We start from the raw sequence: 15,534 nt of genomic DNA on the forward strand, positions 1-15,534 counted from the left end.
TGTTTAGCCTTCAGTTATGAATGATGAGTCACACTTGTGGCTCCAGTGGCGGTCAGCCCAACTAGTTGGCTCAACGGAACTCCAGAACATATACTTGTTGATTGTGTCCTTAGGACGACATAAACATGTTTCTTATTCACAGGCATCAAGACTGATACTTCTCTGATAATAATCGATTTTAAGTATAATCTTCACTATTTTATTGAAGAATGGAGCAATTCCTTACATGATATTAAACCGCCATCTGTTTTCAGCAGTAAGGGTTTCTAGACTTTTAGTCTAATGACAGCAAAAGACATAGACCTAGGCTTGGACTAGCCTAGGCCTATGCCCAGTAACTGCTCTTTTTTCATTAATCTATTTTTCTTTGTTAGTATTTGTACTTTCGTCCAGTTAAAATTATTCAATGAGGCAAACATTTTACTTCAATTCTTAAAAGTCTTTATATTTACTTTTCAACTTAAAAGAATCATTTTTATGTTTTCCATCACGATGGTTCATTTGTTTACAAAAGTCTAATTTGGGAATATACAGCAGTTTTCTTGTGATGGTACCTTATAGTTCAAGTCAACATAATGAGGTGCCTGTGTACACAAAGTTAAATCAATTCTCCAGTCAGTTTCTCACTTGGGGAGGGTATTGCCATCAGTGCACCTCAAGCGATGCGCTGTAGGCAGTACTCAAGGTTTTTTGCAATGTCCCTTCAGCCCCTAGCTGCAACCCTTTTCATTCCATTTCCTGTGCCGCCGTTCACATTCTCTTCCTTCCATCTTGCATTCCACCCTCTCCTAACAGTTTTTTCACAGTGCAACTGCAAAGGGTTTTCCTCCTGTCACACCTTTCAAACTTTTTAACTCTCAATTTCCCTTTCAGCACTGAATGACATCATCATAGGTTCCAGCGCTTGCTTGGCCTTTGGCCTAAATCTAATATTCTAATTCCAATTCCAGCCAATTTCTTGCCACTTTTTCACAAATCTCAAAGTAAATACGGAAACACGTTTAAAAAATGGCAGAATAATCAGACAATCAGATAATTCTATTCTGACCAACAAACGAGTTCTCAACACATTCAAAACTAACCGAATAATCAGACAATCAGCTAATTCTATTCTAATTCAAAGTCCCAGAGATGAGTTCTCATGCACCTTTGTCCTTTTCATACCCAGAAAAGAAAAAAAATGAAAAAGGAAAAAAAAGTCATATATTCTTTGAAGCCCTATCAAAGCCTTCCATCTGACGAAATCGATGGATTTCAGAAGCACTGCAACCATCAAAGCAAGGGCTCAAGCAAGCACAGTGCTTGTGTCATGACGCGATTAAATATTTTTTTCGAATAATGGCGATATCTATTTCATGCCTTTGATTATTTGCGTAGATCTCTTATTTTATTTTTTAGTTGGTCAATTAGTGGAAATATATTTTATTCGTTTGTTCTAGTTGTTGAAGAAAGAAAGGGCCAGGTTCCCTAATTATTCATTTGTTTTTGTTATTGAAAAAATAAAAGGCTTAGATTTCAGTTTATGACAAGGGGATTGCTTACACCCACATGCATTTGTAATTAAGGTTTAAAAGAGGGATTTATATTTGGTGAATATTGGCGATATTCTTTTGTTTTTCCCTTTATATATCGATATGGAATGACTTTTCAAAGTCATCTCTCTCTCTCTCTCTCTCTCTCTCTCTCTCTCTCTCTCTCTCTCTCTCTCTCTCTCAGCTTTCCTGTTTAAATTAAATCTTTTTTTTAGAATCTATGGTTAAATGAAGATACGTATATTTAGATTTGCCTTTTTATATTATATATATATATATATATATATATATATATATATATATATATATATATATATATATATGTATATATATATATAAATAGGGTAAATCCCCTATAATATACGTATCTTCTTTGAATATTGATTCTCAACAAAAGATTTAATTTAAAACAGAAAGGCGTGGGCTGACCGCCTTTACAAGAGAGAGAGAGAGAGAGAGAGAGATAGAAATAGAGAGAGAGATTTGAAAAATATGATTCCATAATGATATATATAGATATATATATATATATATATATATATATATATATATATATATATATATATATGATATTTGAAAAAATATGATTATATATATAATGATATATATATATATATATATATATAAAGGAAAACAAAAAATAACAAAAGAATAACCAATATTTGCCAAATACGAATCGATCTTTTAAACTTTGATTAGAAACATTCGTGGGTGTAAGCACTCCCCTTGTCCTAGATTGACCCCTTGTCCTAGATTGACACTGAGCCTTTCATTGTCTTTTTGATAACTAGAACAAATGAATAATCAGTTTTTCCACTGCTAATTGATCAACCAAAAAATTAAAGAAACGAGGCCTACGCAGATAATGAAAGTCATGAAATGAATATCGCCATTATTCGTAAAATATTTTAATCTCGTCATGACACAAGCACTTTGCTTGCTTGATCCCTTCCTTTGATGGCTGCACTGCTTCTGAAATCGCCTGTCGGTTTTGTCAGATGAAAAGGTTTGACAGAACTCAAAGGATATATATGACCTTTTTTTGTCTTTTAATTTGTTTTTTATTGTTTTTTTCTGGGTATGAAGAGGACAAATTTGTTTGAGAACTCATCTCAGCTCTGGGACCTTAAATCAGAATAGAATTATCTCGACTGTTTTTTTGTTGTTCTGCCATTTTATTAATTTGGTGTCTCGTGTTTTTTCGTGAGATTATTATTATTATTATTATTATTATTATTATTATTATTATTATTATTATTATTATTATTATTATTATTATTATTATTATTATTATTATTATTATTCAAAAGTTGAACCTTATTCATATGGAACAAGCCCACCACGGGGGCCATTGACTGGAAATTCACGCTTCCAAAGAATATTATGATGTTCATTTGAAAGAAATAAAAGAAAGTAAACACACACATACTCACACATATATATATGTGTGTGTATGAGTGAGTGTGTATAGTATCTTTCCTACCAGAAATTAGGGCAAATTGTTAAACTAATTTTACTCTTACATCGGGCTAAATAATACACCAATTACATTATATGGTGTTCTACGGTTTACTATTAAAGATTCTATAATTAGTGAAGCATTGTATTATATATGTATGGATGTATTATACAAATGTATGTATGTATGTATGAATGTATGTATGTATGTATGTATGTATGTATGTATGTATGTATGTATGTATGTATGTATGTATGTATGATGTATGTATGTATGTATGTATTATGTATGTATCCGTTGACATTCCCAGAGTTTCAAGTTGTCCCGTCAAAGAGAGAGAGAGAGAGAGAGAGAGAGAGTGGCTAGATTTCGGTTGAATATTCCGTTTTTCAAGTACCAAAACATCATCTCCAGTCACCTGATATTGTGCCCTGGAGGGAATCTCTCTCTCTCTCTCTCTCTCTCTCTCTCTCTCTCTCTCTCTCTCTCTCTCTCTCTCTCTCTCTCTCTCTTAAGGTGACCCAGATTTCAGAGACGATCTCTGGTATCATTCTTCTTCTTCTTCTTCTTCTTCTTCTTCTTCTTCTTCTTCTTCTTCTTCTTCTTCTTCTTCTTCTTCTTCTTTTATATTTTATTTTTTCTTTCGTCCTAATATTCTTTCTTCAGTTTCGTAATCTACGTTGCTTTGATTTTGTTGACATTTACTTCTTCCACTTTAAATGATACCGCTGGTCTAGAATTGGTATTATTTACTCTCCATCTGTCCTTAGCCTCTTCTTACAATTTTAAATCATTCCTCTGGTCTAAAATTGGTATTGTTTACTCTCCTTCTGTCCTTAGCTGTTTCTTATTCTTTTCAAGTATAAAAAAGACTTGTTTTCATTAATGATCCTTATATACCTTTTTGGAATTTCCCTTAACCTGGTCTTCTCGTAAACAGAATAATGCCTGCTATTCCGGCACGCTTTGAAAAGTTCCCTATCATAGTTTTATTTTAAGCCTAACCATCAATTTTCAAGTATATTATTGATACCTGTGAGCTATTTGTTAGCTCAAGGTCCTTGCACTTAACTGGTATCCCGTGGCATTAACCGATCTACGTACTGACCAGGCTTGATATAACACAATTACGTTCGTCGGAAGACTGACATAGCATAAACACAAGCTTCAGAACTGATACTCTTTGCTCATATCAGTCCTATGTAGATAACAGTGATTTATTACATTTTGGCCAGTTAAAATAAACAAAAAAAATCTTTAACTTATTTTCTAAAGCCCAAGATGTAGGGAATATTAAACAGTTAATTATCGGAACGGTTCTTTGCAAATTTGCCGAGATAGCTCTCCGTTTCATGGTATTTACCCTACATATAGGCTTCTTATGTGGCTTTTCTGCAGAGAAAATTCTAGATTATAATTGTGTATATTGCCTGTATTTGCTAAAACTACGAAACGAGACTCGCGTGACCCTGCTCAGTAGGCTACCAATGCATTTGCACCTTGTTTAAGTTACTGAAGGATTAGGAATATAATGAAATAGTTTTGTCACAGCCGAAACAAAATCCCCCTCGAAAAAATTATTTTTTGAACGTACGTAAGAAAAAACAATAGTGCAATGTCCCCGCTCAATGTGTTCTCTGGGGAGAACATCCCGTTTTCTGCGGTGCCTTTCCGCGACCTAAGGTCGAGCAGAATATATATTTATCATCACAGTTATAGACTATGTATATATTGTCTTTCCAAGCAATCATTTATTATGTACAAGTAACAAGATATTTATTTCATATGTCAGACATTGTTTATCACTCTGTTCTCTGTATAAACCTGTCCTGTTTTTAAGGAACTAGTTTGACCTCAGGTCACCTGTAAATCTTTGTATCAGAGGTCTCTGCGCACTACGCAGACGTCCACAACACACTTTATAAGCAGCTACTTTTTATCAATAAATCAGCAGTGCTTGTCTCCCTGCTCATTACTTCGCACCTCTCTCACAGTGGTGACTCCCGGAGTGGTTCTTGGAAGCCATTAACGGACCCAAACGGCGACTAAGTCTTGGCCCAATGAATCTAATCCACGCCCCTAACGGACTAACTATGGCGCTCTAACAAAGAATTCGGGCGTTAACCGACCCTCGTCGGCAGGTCCCCAGCGTCATTAGCGGACCCACACGGCACGCTCCCCCAGCGTGTATTGGCGTGAGTGTTCCCAGAGAACTCCAAGTGAGAGCGCGAAGAGAGCATGGACAGAGACATTCCCAACCATGTACAAATTACTGCGAACCTCTCGGAAGCAGACACCTCCCTCTCGCAACCACCCCCCCCACGCGCACCTCCACACCGGTACTGCCGCCCCAGGCGACAGCTCCCGACCAACCAAAGATGGCCCTTAACATAAGGCTGCCGCCATTCACCAGGGAGAACGCAGTGTCTTGGTTCTACAGGGTCGAGGGGCAATTCAGAATAGCGGGCCTGACTGACAAGGTGTTGACGGCGGACATTGCCATTAACGCCCTCCCGGAGGAAACTTATAAGAAGATCGCCTCATGGTTGATGACAACGACAGTCCCCGCCACCTTCCAAGAACTGAAATCCACTCTCGTCGAGACCTGCTCCCTGCCGGTCTCCGAGAGAGCTGCCTGTGCCCTCGACCTCGCCCTTAACCCCAGCAGGAGGGAAATCTCTTAGAAGTATGGCACGCCCTCCAGGACCTTCTCCTCCTCCCTGAGACTGACAGCAGGCGCAAGGAAATCAGTCTGTCGAGGGAGATCTTCCTGCAGCAGCTATTGCCAGAGGTCCGAGGGCAAATCACGGACGCATACACCCTGCCAGTTGAGGACCTAATCAGGAGTTCCCGGAGGTCTTCAAACCAGAGCTCCGCCAGATGCCCAGAACTCCTGCCAAACACGGGATATACCACCATATTGAGACGAAGGCCCCCCCCACGCAAGTGAAGTTCTGATAACTTCACCGCAGCGCCTTCAGGAGGCCAAAAAGGCCTTCATGGAAATGGAAAGGATGGGCATATGCAAAAAGGCTCCCAGCCCGTGGGCTTCCCCTCTTCACATGGTGCAGAAAGCGGACGGCACCTGGAGGCCCTGCGGCGACTACAGGTGGCTGAACCTGGCAACATAACCAGACCATTACCCTCTGCCGAACATGCAGGATCTGACGGCCTCTTTCCACGGAGCCAGGATATTCTCCAAAATGGACCTACTAAAATCTTATTTTCAGGTCCCAGTAGCTCCGGAGGACATCCCCAAGGCCGCCATCGTCACGCCCTTCGGGTACTATGTCTTTGCTTTCTCCACCTTCGGCCTGAGGAATGCGGGCGCGACCTTCCATAGGTTGATGGACAGCATCCTGGGGGACCTGGACTTCTGCGTCTACTACGTCAACGATATCCTGATTTTTTCCTGGTCCCGGGAGGAACACCTGCGACACATCCCGAAGGTCCTGCAGCACCGACAGGAGAATGGCCTCGTCGTCAGGTTTGACAAATGCACCTTCGGCGTTGAGAAGGTGGGGTTCCTGGGCCACGAGATATCCCCAGAGGGCGTCCGCTTGATGTCATCGAAGGTCGAAGCCGTCGAGAAGTTCCCCACCCCTACCTCCATCAGGGCCGTACAAGAATTCCTCAGGATGGTCAACTACTACAGAAGATTCATCCCGGGGATTGCTCACACCATGGTCCCCCTGACGGAGGCCTTGAAGGGACAACCAAAGACCTTAGTGTGGGGACCCGACCAGCAGAAGGCTTTCCTCCTGACGAAGGCCTCCCTTGCCAATGCAACATCTTTGGCCCACCAGGATCCCAGCGCTCCCCTCCAACTGACGACGGATGCCAGCAATGTCGCTTGCGGAACACTCCTGGAACAGATCATTAGAGGGACCCCTCAGCCCATCGCCTTCTTCAGTAGGAAGCTAAACCCCACCGAGTCCCACTACAGCACCTTCAACCGAGAACTCCTCACGGCATACCAGGCAGTACGGCACCTCAAGTTCCTCCTGGAGGGGACGCCCTTCACAATATGGACCGACCACCAGCCGCTGGTCCACGCCTTCACGAAGCTGGGCGACGCATGTCTTCTAGGCAGCAGCGGCACCTCGCAGCCATCGTGGAGTTCACTTGCACCATCGGGTACCTCCCCGGCAGGAAGAACCCGGTAGCCGACGCCCTCTCGAGGATCGAGATCGATTCCGTACCGCTCAGGATCGATTACGAGGACCTCGCCTGCGAACAAGCTGCTGACCCTGAGACCCCAGCCTACCGTACAGCCATCACAATGCTGAAGTGGAAGGACGTGCCCTTCGGCTCAAAAGGATCAACATTACTGAGCTACATTAGTACCGGACGCACCCGCCCGCTAGTACCCACCTCCAGACGTCAGTTGGTTTTCGACATCATCCACTGCCTATCCCACCCCTCTGGAAGGACAAGAGCCAGACTGCTGATAGAAGAGTTCGTCTGGCACGGCATGCAAAAGGACGCAACGGCCTGGGCAAGATAATGTATGCAGTGTCAGACAAGTAAAGTAGGGAGGCACACCGAATCGGGAGTGGGTGAATTCCCCCAGCCAAAGAGACGTTTTGGGCACATCCACGTCGACGTAGTAGAACCACTTCCCCCATCAGGAGGAGCCAGATACCTACAGACAGTCGTCGACCGCTCCACCATATGGCCCAAAGCCACGCCCATGGAAGAAGCCAACTCCAGTGCATGCACGGAAGCCCTCCTCTCCAGCTGGATCAGCCGGTTCGGTGTCCCGGACGACATAACAACAGACAGGGACGCCACTTTCCTGTCCGAGCTGTGGACCACCCTGGCACGTCTAATGGGGACCACTCACCACAGCACCACCACCTACAACCCTGCAGCTAACAGAATGGTGGAAAGATTCTACAGGTCTCTGAAGGCGTCCCTCTTGGCTCATTGTTCTGCTGAAAACTGGAAGTACCAGCTACCCTGGGTCCTCCTCAGGTTGAGAACCTTCCCCAGGGCCAACGGCAGCCCCTCCTCAGCAGAAAAAGTCTACGGGGAGACTCTGGTAGTCCCAGGGGAACTCGTCACAGAGAACAGGGACGACATAGGAATACAAAGGCTCCGAAACAAGGTTGGAAAATTCACCCCCTGCCAGAGGACATTCACCGACAGGACGTCCCCCTTATGCCCACCGAGATGTCCTCCTCCACCCACGTCTTCGTCAGGGACGACGCCGTACACCCACCCTTGACTAGACCCTACAGGGGACCTTTCCTAGTCCTGGAAAGGAACAAGAAGACACTCCGAATATCCATCCATGGGCGGGAAGACTAGGTGTCAATAGATCGTCTCAAACCCGCATTCCTGGAGGGGGGCAATGAAGGAGGACACCAAGATCTCCTGCAGGATATGGCAGCCCCTCAAACAACCCCGGTCTCAGAAAGGAGGCGAGGGCGGGAAGGAGGCGAGGGCGTCCCCGGAAACCCCAGAAACCTAACGAAAATACACCCCAACAAACCACTAAAGAGGACATCGGGGAAGGCGACCACCCTCTCCAGATGACATCAAGAAAGAGAGGCCCCCTTCGTCACCCCAGAAGATACCTGGTTTAATCAGATGTTGCCCCCGTCTTGAGGGGGTTGGGGGGGAGTATTGTAAAGTCCCCGCTCAACGCATTCTCTGTGGAGAACATCCCGTTTTCTGCGGTGCCTTTCTGCGACCTAAGGTCGAGCAGAATATATATTTATCAACGCAATTATAAACTATGTATATATTGTCTTTCCAAGCAATGATTTATTATGTACAAGTAACAAGATATTTATTTCATATGTCAGACATTGTTTATCACTATGTTCTCTGTATAAACCTGCCCTATTTTTAAGGAACTAGTTTGACCTCAGGTCACCTGCAAATCTTTGTACCAGCGGTCTCTGCGCACTACGCAGACATCCGCATCCCGCTTTATAAGCAGCTATTTTTTTATCAATAAATCAGCAGTACTTGTCTCCCTACTCATTATTTCGTACCTCTCTCACAATAATATTAAAATGTAATGTACTACGTAATGGATGGTATATTCTGGAAAGATCAATGTAAATGATAATCAAAATAATACAAAAAATCTGAACTAATCAAATGGTTCGATAATGTAGAAAGAATAGTGGATGATGATGATGGATTGGTAAGGAGCATGCAAGAGAGATTAATGAGAGATAAAGGTAAATGGCGCAGTGTGCATAGGAGTTTAGGCACCCTGATGGTGAGCTGCCTTTTCAGTGTATGAAGCAGTTCTTATTGTGGAAGTTTATTCACTGAAGTTTCATCCTGAATGCAGCAATTTCAATTAGAACATGACAGCAGTTGTGTTTTCTTTTCCTAAGTCACCCGTGTTACGGTAAATTGTTTAATGTTGATAACTAATTTTCATATTTGGATAAGGTTGAACGTTCAAAATATTCATTTACTTAAAACTATCTGGATAATGTAAAGCTCTTAAACTAATGTTTTTCACTTTTTTCTATAAATCGGTTTCATTTCAAAGTATAGCCTACACTTGTAATAATCAATGGAAAAAATTCATTTAGCTTACATATATTATTAGATAATTCTACTATGAAAACACATGTAAATAAACAACAGAGCATATTATTAGTAATAGTAATATTGGTAGAACCAAGTCAGTGCTTATCATATCAGAATTTATTTTTATCTTAAAGTCCAAGGCAAAAATTGGTATTAATTTATCGAAGTCTACCTTTAAGTTTTCTATGATTGACACGTTTTCTTTAATGGCCAAACCAAGTGAATTCTATTTCGAATTTAGTAGAGCAATGGAAAACTATTTTATAATCCGCAATCGCAATTTTCAGTATGAGATATATATAACTATGTGTGCGAGTCTATTGAACTGTGGTCAAAGAGAGTTCAAAAGGCATTTAAGAACTATCTTTTCCGACTGACTCTTCTTCAATCCTGATCATTAGGGAATGTAGATGCAGTTGGTAAATGACAGGAACATTTATATGGAACATGCAGGTTTGGAATAATGGGATTGGAAATAAAAGTTGCCCTGTGATAAAAGAAGTCAATAGGTCTTTTGTTTTAATCCTCGTTAACTCCAACTTACGCCAAATATGGCAGACGTAACCACAGGAACACTTGCTGAAGAGTGGCTCTTAAGATTAACTTGTCTGTGAAACCTGATTTCCAATGTCCCTCCTGACAGATTCATTTGTTGTTCGAAGGATGTTTAAGCTATTAAACTTGTAAATGAGATTTTTTTATATATATAGGAAGATGAGGTTCCTAGGGGCGGGGGATGGGGTGTGGGAAGGGGGAATTCCATTCTTAAGTGTTTTGGGGAGACCACAGAAATGGGGAAGAGAAGGATTGGTTACTTTAAATGATGCATAGAAACTGATATCTCTTTTATTACTTCTTATAATTCAAAATTGTTGGTTAAGCTGTATAAAACTATTTGTTTGGCGAAATTTTCTTAATATTTCACTGATAACTTTATTATTTAAAAGGCCTAATGTCTTCCAATTATTTTCAGATTTTATTATAATAACGTCATCCCGCTTAACATGAAGATTATTTTAGTGTGTTATGTTTAAATAAATGCCATCAATCATAACAAAGTCATACACTCATCAAAGACATAAACTTAAGCATTTGTGAAAATACATATCAGTGCAAGGCAGAATACTGTGGTTCGATCTGCGCATGCAATTTGTTTCCGTATTCTAAATTTCCATATATAAAAGTAAGACATTCATATCGCTAAAGGCAGCATACTTTTACGTCCTTGCACTGTGTATTTTTAAATAACTTTACACCAGCACTAACGAAACATCAATAAAATAAATATTTTTATCACTTCACTCAAAACATTATAAAATGCTTCATTAAAGTTTATTGGCTGGGAATTCGCAAAAAATAAATAAAACTAGGAAAAAAGGCAAAAATCACGGTAAAAAGGGTTTTAAAATAATGCGGATGAAATTAATAAGGTTTACCATTCGAGATTTTAACGTTTTCTATGACGTGAGAGTAAGAAAAACTGTAAGGTAAAATATTTGGGTGACTGCAAAGTTGCTATTATTACTGTTGTGCTTCTGAGAGTGAGTTAATTCTCTCTCTCTCTCTCTCTCTCTCTCTCTCTCTCTCTCTCTCTCTCTCTCTCTCTCTCTCTCTCTCTAAAAATGGCTTGAGTGTTTTAGCAGTACTGTTCCACACTCGCACACACACACTCTTACAAACACATACAGATATAGAAAAAATATTGCATGGGAACTCGTGCTATACTACAGTAAATAGGTGTAAACGGAAAAAGGTGTAAGCGTTAATGAGCCACTAGGCCTAATAGAAAATATAACAATCATTTTCTAGTCTTTAGCTCTCCTCTTGATTAACCAGTGATTAATGTAACGTTTTCTCTTCTTGCAGGGCTCAGAACAACATGGCTGAGTGGCAATGGCAGGATTTACAGATACAGAAACATTCTGGAACTAACTGGCAAGATGAAACAATCAGAGATGCTTGAACAAAAGGACTTTGATATGTAAAAAGCTCGTAAATTCAAGGAGAATGTTCGTCAGGTATTACTGCGCATTTATTGGTGAGTAGACAAGCTGCTGTTGAGCCTATCTTGTTGGTATATGAGCAATTCAAGATTTAAATTTGCCATTTGTGCAAATCATTTCTACAGCAGTGATCTGAAAGTTTCCTTTTGGGATAAAACTTTTCTCTTTTTTTGGCTGTCATATCATTTATATTTTCTGATTTAATCACTTAAATTCTTGAAGAATTTAAGAAATAAATATTTAAAAAAAAAAAACTTTTAGTTCCTGTAGCTTCAAACAATTTTTAGCAAATTATTTAGGAATGGATCGATATAATTCCAATATGCTTACGAAACTATTCGCAAATGCTAGTTATATAACTCAGCACAGGGATGGGCCGACTTGGCGCGGGGGTTGCAGCTAATCCCCCCCTCAATGTTGATTTTGAGTTGGTCAGAAATGGATTTTTTGTTTAAATATACACATGTATAGTGTGTATATATATATATATATATATATATATATGTATGAATATATATATATGTATGCTGTGTGACATATGTATGCACATATGTATATAAGAAATTAAGAATCAATATATAACCTATGACACACAAGCACACACACACACGCACAAACACATACATAGGCCTATACCAACTTAACTATATGGATTTGGTAAAATAGACATACAAACATACCAGTATATATATATATATATATATATATATATATATATATATATATATATATATATATATATATATATATATATATATATATATATGAATCATGTTATGTCTTTTAGTAGTAGCACTAGCCGGCATGCAGCTCTCGAGGAGAAGTTGGAAAAAATGAAGGAGCATTGCTGTTACGAAATTTATCAAACTCTAGATGGAGCGCCAGACCAGGGTCAGTTGAGGCTTTCTGGAGATCATATGAAGAAGTATGTGAAGTACTAGATGAAATAAGAAATGCAACAAAGAACTATGATACTGATACAAGAACAAAAGCCAATGGTCTCTTTTTTTACAAAATAAAATCCTTCGACTTTATCGTTGCTCTGATGTTCATGAAGAATATCATGTACACAATCAAACACATGGTAGATGTGCTACAAACTGAAGAACTGGATGTTTCTGGAGCTTTCGTTTCAATGAACAGTACACTTAAAATCCTTGGATCAATGAGAAGTAATGCTGAAGAGCAAAAACACTTGATAGAAACTGCACTCAATTTGGCAAGATCTGTTGATGTCGATGGAGAAGATGAATTTAAGAGGGTGCACCGAAAAAGGAAACTGTCCAAAAGACTTGATGACAATCCTGATTCGAGTGCTGAGTTCAATTTGTTCTCATATTACAGAAAGGAAATGAATGAAGTGTTAGATATGATGATAAGTGTGTTAGCTTCAAAATTTGAAAATCTCAAGTCCTCATTCAAATCTTTTTCAGAAGTTCTCAATCCTAAGGTAACTGTTTATGACACAGAAAGCTTCACAGAAGCCTTGAAAATTTTGTCAGAATTGTATCCCTGCGAGTTAAGTGACACCAAATCCTTGACTGTTGAATTAGAAGTTTTCAAGATTTATTTTTCTGAATATGTAGAGCAGCATCCTGAAGTAGATCAGAAAACCATCTGTACAGCTGCAGATGTTGCGTTAAGAGCTCATAAACATAATTTATTTCCTTATCTGTCAAAAGTTTTCAAATTGTTTTTGACTACACCACCTTCAGTGTGTAAAAGTGAAAGGTCATTTAACAGGCTGAAGCTATTAAAAACTTACTGGGGAAACCGAGTAAAGAAAAACGTTTACATTATCTAACGCTGCTAGCTTGTGAAAGTGATCTAAATGATCACTTACATCTTCAAAAGGTTGCTCCAGCCTGCAGATGAATGGAAGGCAAAGAAAACTATACAATTATGAAAATTGTATAGAAAACTTCCACTCTAATGAATCTTCATAATATTTATTCATCACACTAATATTAACTCTTTATTTTTTGTTTTTTTTTTTCCTTCCAGCTTGCCACCTTTTTCTTTATTCAGATTAATAAACTATAATCTTTATTTTCTTTGCATTATAAAATAATCTCGGTGAAAAATATTGTTGTTGTATAAAAAAATTAATCATAAAAAATTTGGTTTGTATTTACATTACTTACAGGATATATATTGTATCGAGTTCAACTTGGTCAAAATTACTAATTTGGTCAAAACTGTCTTTAAACTCCTCAATCGGATGGTCCTCAAGCCATCCCTGACTCAGCATATCTTAATGAAAACCAATATGGTTATATGCATTTATGAAAAGTCTTTTGCCATCATAACATTACATTGCCATCTCTCTCTCTCTCTCTCTCTCTCTCTCTCTCTCTCTCTCTCTCTCTCTCTCTCTCGTCGCTCAATCAGTTCTCAGCTACCACTCTGTTGGTCGGAGTTCCTCCGACCGGCCAGTGAAGAACAAGAGGAATTTGAGCGATAGAAATTATGGTGTCGGATTCCACAATAAGCTGTAGGTCCCGTTGGGGATGGTTCTTAACGTAAAAATAAGTCTAATCCTTCGGGCCAGCCCTAGGAGAGCTGTTAATCAGCTCAGTGGTCTGGTTAAACTAAATATACTCTTTTTCTTTAACTTCTCTCTCTCTTTCTCTCTCTCTCTCTCTCAATCAGTGTTGATTTATGGTGTCCCCTTAGAAACCTGGGGAAAAACCTTTTTGATTTGATTTTTCCTTTCAATATTCCAGATAAAACAAATAGAAATAATTTTATTAATATACCTAGTATAGGTGGAAAATGTTAAACAGCCCAACATAACTATGATTATATTAAAAAACTCGTTACGAAATCGCATTTGCTCATTCTAACGGACATCTGCTTCAGGTTCAGACTAGTGATTTTGAATTTCAGTTTAGTTTCAGTCTAGCCAGCTTTGAGAAGGCTTGTGAGAGGAGCCTTCTTATCATCACAAAGACATTGTTTTGGCATTTCTGTAATTATGCCTAAAGTAACTGAAAAAGGTTACCGTGCCCAAAGATTTAGGAAGGAATGGAAAAAAGAGAGCTGGGTTTTAGGATGGTTATCCGGTGGAACCATGGAAAGCACAACTGATAGGCTCCTTGCAAAGTATGTGATCAAGGGGCCGTTCAAAATTATGTAACGCCCTAGCGGGGAGCGGGTTATCGTTAAGTGTTATGTGTGACAGTGGGGGAGGGGGGCAGCCACAAGTTACATAACATTTTCAGAATTTTTTTCCTTTGCTTCTTTTGAAGAGATGTAAATGTAGAAGGACAAAAGAGAGATAGTAAAGATTCTGCAATGGACTTTTATTATATTTTAGTAATATTAAGAATATATTTAATTTTTTTGCATAATAGTATGTTTAAAAAATATCACAAACTCAACCCTTGTTTTTACTTAAACATTTTCTACTATATGTATGACATGACGTAGAATGACATCACAAATTCATCCCGTTTCTGAGCTCCGACATTCTCCATTTTTATGCATAAATATGACTTCGAAAATATCACAAATTAAATTAATCCTCTTTTAAACATGACATTAGAGAACATTTTCATTTAAAATTTATCTGTGATTCTTTAATATCATAACATAAAAGTATTAAGAAAACCTAAAGGTTATAATTTCCAGGCATTAGGCTAGACTTTAATATATTATTGCATTAAAAAAAGGAAACATACTAATTGGGGGAGGGTACTAGCTGATTTTACATAATTTTCTAGGGGGCCTGGACCTGTGTTATGAGGCGTGACAAGAGGGGAGGGGGTTCGTAAAAGGGTCCCTAAGGAATTGGTGGCGGGAAAATCGGTGGTTATCAATCGTACAATAAAACGTATTCTTGGACAATGGCCAGCATTGGAATTATATTTTACAGGTGAAACTCATGAAACCAAACTCTTACAAGCAGAGAGAATATTACATGCTATTCAGTCTTCGTATATCAAAGCAACAATTGAATTTATGAGTTTTGTTTTGG

General features: G+C 39.2%; 1 protein-coding gene across 1 annotated transcript; it reads left to right on the forward strand.

Moving 5' to 3' along the window:
- The first annotated feature begins 7,501 nt into the window (after nt 1-7,501).
- Nucleotides 7,502-8,221, forward strand: LOC136844824 (uncharacterized). Its single transcript, XM_067114059.1, has 2 exons — nt 7,502-7,743; nt 7,843-8,221. The coding sequence occupies exons 1-2, from the start codon at nt 7,502-7,504 to the stop codon at nt 8,219-8,221; spliced, it is 621 nt and encodes a 206-aa protein (XP_066970160.1).
- Nucleotides 8,222-15,534: the final 7,313 nt, after the last annotated feature.

This window comes from Macrobrachium rosenbergii, chromosome 13 (assembly GCF_040412425.1).
Source record: "Macrobrachium rosenbergii isolate ZJJX-2024 chromosome 13, ASM4041242v1, whole genome shotgun sequence".
In the NCBI taxonomy this organism is placed as follows: Eukaryota; Metazoa; Arthropoda; class Malacostraca; order Decapoda; family Palaemonidae; genus Macrobrachium; species Macrobrachium rosenbergii.

What these genes read in the sequence shown, in the direction of transcription:
- LOC136844824 (XM_067114059.1), top strand. Translation starts at nt 7,502, where the DNA reads ATGCAGTGTCAGACAAGTAAAGTAGGGAGGCACACCGAATCGGGAGTG. An exon ending in CTCTCCAGCTGGATCAGCCG is followed by an intron (nt 7,744 to 7,842) that starts GTTCGGTGTCCC and finishes CACTCACCACAG; the next exon opens with CACCACCACCTACAACCCTG.